At 52.8% G+C, this 5230-nt stretch overlaps 1 protein-coding gene across 1 annotated transcript; it reads right to left on the reverse strand.

Moving 5' to 3' along the window:
- Positions 1-2222: 2222 nt before the first annotated feature.
- LOC137537890 (brain acid soluble protein 1-like) lies at positions 2223-2999 on the reverse strand. Its single transcript, XM_068259834.1, has one exon. It carries the CDS (start codon positions 2997-2999, stop codon positions 2223-2225), a length of 777 nt encoding a protein of 258 aa, XP_068115935.1.
- Between the last annotated feature and the right edge of the window lie 2231 nt (positions 3000-5230).

The following is a 5230-nucleotide window of genomic DNA, read 5'->3' on the forward strand; positions in this document are numbered from 1 at the left end:
CTCTACGCAAGAAATCCGCCACCTCGGAATCAGGATACCTACTTAGATGTCGCTCCATCCTTTCCACCTGCACTGGACTCATCCCTTTTTTCTGCAGAATCTGCGGAACGTCCCTTGTTTTTCTTATAGCACTTTGAGACAGTGTGGTTGCTTCCGCAGAAAGAGCATTCATGCTTGAACCGGCATGAGTTCCCAAACCTGCACGCTCCCTCATTGAATTTCCAACACACTCCTGGTTTTCTAGAGGCCAGCTGCCCGGCTGAACCGGAACCGCTGGCACCCCCTTGAAAGGGCTGGTTGCTTTTTGTCCCCGGGATCATCAGCTCCATCCATGTGCCAATGTCCTTTTGATCCCATCTCACTGAAGGGCGAATGGCCTTGCACTGCCTGAAATTCTCGTCATAACGAAGCCACGCTGTGCCCCCGTACATTCTGTAGGCCTCGCCTATGCATTCTTGATAGCAAAACAAGGAAGAACAGCACTCAGGCTGTTTTTCCCCAATTATGCTGGCATAAGTAAAAAATGCCTGCTGCCAATTTTGAAATGTTCGGGGTATTAAACGATACCTTCTGCGCTCCTCCTCCTCTTTCTTACTCTCATCGGGTTTGACCCGATCCAAATTAAACTTATCTAAAGGAAGCAGTGAGAAGATCGCTATGTACTCCCCTTTCCATATTCTCTCCTTCACCTCTTGCTTGACATGCAATCCTAATGGACCCGAAAAACAAAGGTACAACTCGCCTTTTGCAGCGTCAGACAAGCGAACTGAATTCGCGTCCTTGTCCCGTGCCGGGGTCTGACCTGAGGCTGACGGCCCGGCAATGTCCGTGTTCATTGCCAAGCTACCATTACCCCCTAACGAAGGAGTGGTTGGCACCACTGCAGGGGCCAAGTTGGGCACTGCAGAACCCGTCCATGCCTGCACTGGCGTACCATTGTGCGCCCCCGTAAGCCCTGGAGCAGAACCCTGCAACACATCCCTTATGCCCACTAACGGCGAAGTGTTAACCGCCAGCGAACTAGAGGCTGCTGTCTGCACTGAAGCTGCCAGCCCGTCCGCTCCACTCACACCCATCATATTAACCTGATCCCCCCTCCTAGCCTCACTCTCGCCCGACACAGAAAATAATGCATGATTAGTATTGGGTAGCATCTCACCTGGCTGCACCGGACGGTCACCCCGATCAGCCGACACCCTTGGCCTCGCCGGGTTCGCTTGATGACTGTCGCCCGACCTTCCGAAAGCGGCATCCGCAAGGGAGGCGGATCCGCTGCTGTCCCTGTGTCCGGGACTCGTTTAACGGGGAGCTAGGAAAGGGGGAAATTGGGAACATAAGTAATTAATATGCATCACCTATCCAGATTTTGGATTTAAATCCGGAGCCTGATTTGTGTCAGCAAAAATCCTTATAAACAAGGGACTCCTAGGGACACACCGGTGTATGCAAATATAGAAAACCTTTATTAACTGTACATGAAAGCGAGACCGATTACACAATAAACAACGGAGCTAAAAGAGCAACAGCGCTGTTGTCATTTAAAAACCATGTCTGCCATACAGTCCACACCAACACACCTCTCCATACACACAAACCAATGCGTTGGGGTACCCCATAAGCAGCAAAAATTGTCCGTCAATGAAGCCTTGAGCAGTTGGCAGACAGCAAAAATAGGGAAGCAGCATATATAAAGCAAGCATCAACAAAGCAGTTCAGCATTGCCCGAATAGACGCAAGGAAGTTTCATTCAGAACAGCCAACATGCCTAGTAACCTTGCACTTCATACTCACGAACTCCAAATGTCCATCAGAGCTGGTGCACTTCACCTGGCTATCTTAATCCAGCCGCTCGGGCAGGCTGTAAATGCTGTAGTCCAGTGGGGGCCCCCCGCTGAGGAGTGTGATCCGGCGTGAGATCTATAGGCGTTGCAGACCCAGTTTGTTCTGCTGGGGAGCCGACACAGCGCGTGTGCACATTAGCATCTAGCACATATGGCTGGCCTCTCCTATCCTTCGTTTTCCCCAGGATGTCCTCCAGCACAGGCGTTTTGCGCTTTGCGCAGGGTCCTCTCTGGGTGGTCAGAATATTCTGACACGGGACGCCAACCTCCACGCGCTCTCTCGGAGTTCCCAACGCGTCACCGCCTAATGGATCAGAGGTCAGTGGACTGGGTGGCAGCGACCAATCACCGACTAGTTTCGCTTGGCGTCACCAAGCTTCATCAGGGCCTGTGTCCGGGACTCCTCTGTTGTATCGCCTCATGTCTGTCGCTGGTGCGCACGCCATCCGCTGGCTGCCCTCTGCTCGACCCTCTGTGTCCTGCACCCTCGCTGGCCCTGGGCGCGTCGCTGTGGCGAGGTGGCGAGGTGGATGGGGGCCTGCCGGGGCTGGCAGTCGTACTTCCATCACCATCATCAGAGCTGCTGGACCTGTCTCTGTGACGCCTCGCCGGCGCTGCTGCAGCCTGGCCCTTTTTGCTCGCCCCCTTCTTGGGCTTCTGCTGAGCCCTGGCCTGACTGGAGGTGGATGCACCAGGGTCAGTGCGCTGATCCATGTGTCCTGCTGCGCTCCCATTGCTCTGCCTGTGGCCACTTCGCCCGGATGAAGCTGCTGCGTTCTGCCGCTCTCCCTGCGCCTGTGGTTGCTGCCCCCTCTTAGGCCTCTGCGCTCGTGGGGCCTCTGCTGCCTCCGTCCCACCAAGCTGTTTTGCGCCGGGTCCCTTTTTCTTTGCCGTGCTGCCCTTCTTAGGTGGGGGAGCAGGGGATGCCTGCATGGGGCTGCCGCTCCTTCTCATGCCCCTGGGTGATGCGCTGGGACTCAGCCGCTCCGGCGGCCTGGATATGCGCGCACTCACCCTGCCAGATTGCATGCCGCTGCCGCCCGCCGCCATTGCCTCGACCTGCTGGGCGACCCACTGTGGTCCCCGCTCTGCCGCCTCGCGCCTGACTAGAGCGAGCAGGTGATCCACGTCCTCCATCTCGCCTGCCGGGGAAGCCATCGAGAAGCCAGGGAGAAGAAGCAGCCACACACTTTCACTTTCCTTCTTCCCTGCACGCTACCTAGCTCCTCCCTTTCCTCTCACTACCCACACTCAGCTTCCTTCCCCTGCAGCTCCGCCTGACTCTCCTATTCAGCCCCCTCCCTCCTGAAAACTTAACCCCTGCTCTGCTGGACAGGAGGCTAGCCCTATCATGGGGGCCCTCCTGAGTCCGCTTCACTCCCTAATCCAGGCCCTGCTTTCTTGGCAAATGCTTTCGATTTTGTTCGTCTTGCGCTGGGTCAAGGGTCCATCTGACCACAGATGCCTGGTCTGCAAAGCACGGTCAGGGCAGGTACATTACTTATACAGCATGGGTCTCAAGCTCCCACTCTGTACCGGAATAGAACCCTGATTCCCCGGCCATTACCCATGGTCACTCACAATGGCAGACTTGCCCCCCGTAACAGATTCTCACCTCCTTGAGGAGGTGACCAACCTGGTGAGTCGCACTGAAGACACCATCAGACTTGCCATCCATAACGGATTCTCGTTAAAGGATTTAAAGTTGATTCATTTCACATATACAGCAGGGCCTCAAAAGTCCTCCTGTATTGTTATTTTTGGTCACTACCTCGGGACATGCATTCCATGCCTGCTGCCTTCCTTGGATGTGCGGGGGTGGTAGCCATTTCCTAGGCTCCCACTCCAGACCGGAATCAAACCAGGATTCCCCGGCCATTATCCGTGGTCACTCGCAATGGCAGACTTGCCCTCCATAAGATTCTCATTGCAGGTACTGAACAGCAAGCAGAACAATATAGTATACGAAAACAGAGGCGCCAACAGGATAAAAACACTGTTTAAAATCTATAAAATTGCTTAGGAGGCAGTGGTGGACTTACCCCCTACAAGCAGGCACAACGACTGTGTATTCAAAACAGGTTAAATTTATTGGTACACTCCAGGGTTAGCTTGCAACGCGTTTCGCAGGTCAAGCCCACTTCATCAGGCAAATACAGGAAGGAGTACACAGCAGTATGTCCGGGTAGAACCTGGCGCCTCAGTCTTCTAGGTTCTACCCGGACATACTGCTGTGTACTCCCTCCTGTATTTGCCTGATGAAGCGGGCTTGACCTGCGAAACGCGTTGCAAGCTAACCCTGGAGTGTGCCTGCTTGTAGGGGGTACAAGCACAGTCGTTGTGCCTGCTTGTAGGGGGTAAGTCCACCACTGCCTCCTAAGCAATTTTATAGATTTTAAACAGTGTTTTTATCCTGTTGGCGCCTCTGTTTTCGTATACTATACGTCTAACATCCACCCTTGGTGGAGGGGGATACCCCATCTTCTTCATATCTACAGAGAGCGACTTCTTAATCCTGAGTGGGGACAGGCTAATCTCCTCACCTGCCTATACAGTGGTTGCCTGGAGGTAACCCTGGTTTGTGAGTATTTCATTTATACTCGTTTCAATTACCCCTTTTTGCCTGTACATACTACACCATATTGGGCTCTCGGTTCTTCTTTCTTTCTCAGCAAGCAGAACAAGTATTTAAAAAAATAGATGTAAGCTTTAACAATGGTAGAGAAAGAACCATTGAAAGTTGATAAGGCAGTCAGACATTACCTGACATCACTGAGTGAGGAAGAGAATCTGGCCATTCTGCGCACCAGTCCAGCACGGCCGTCACTACGCACTAAACAGCTGTTTGCGGTGCGTTACACAGTGAGTTTGGTGTGTCAGTGTGAAGCAGTACTCTAATTACACTCCCTGATTGATGTATACACATGCAAGATGTTTTAAGGCACTGTAGGCCTGCAATTTAGCATTCATTGTGATTTCTGCCCTTAAAACGCTGCTTTGTGTCAAATCCAGATTTTTCCCCGGTACTTTTGGCGTCTATTCCACTCATCCATGCAAAAACTCAGATGTTAGACCCCTTGAAACATCTTTTCCACCACTTTTGTGGCCAGCATAAGTGTTTCTAGTTTTCAAAGTTCGCCTCCCCATTGAAGTCTATTGCTAGAGATGTAGCGAACGGTTCGCCCGCGAACGGTTCCAGGCGAACTTAGGTGGTTCGCGTTCGCCTGTACCAGGCGAACTTTTGCGGAAGTTTGATTCGCCGCATAATGCACTATGAGGGTCAACTTTGACCCTCTGCACCACAGTAAGCAGGCACATTGTAGCCATTCAGGCTACACTAAGCCCTGGAGCCCCCCCCCTTATATAAGGCAGCCTCCGGCGGCCATTAG

This window comes from Hyperolius riggenbachi, chromosome 11 (genome assembly GCF_040937935.1).
Source record: "Hyperolius riggenbachi isolate aHypRig1 chromosome 11, aHypRig1.pri, whole genome shotgun sequence".
In the NCBI taxonomy this organism is placed as follows: Eukaryota; Metazoa; Chordata; class Amphibia; order Anura; family Hyperoliidae; genus Hyperolius; species Hyperolius riggenbachi.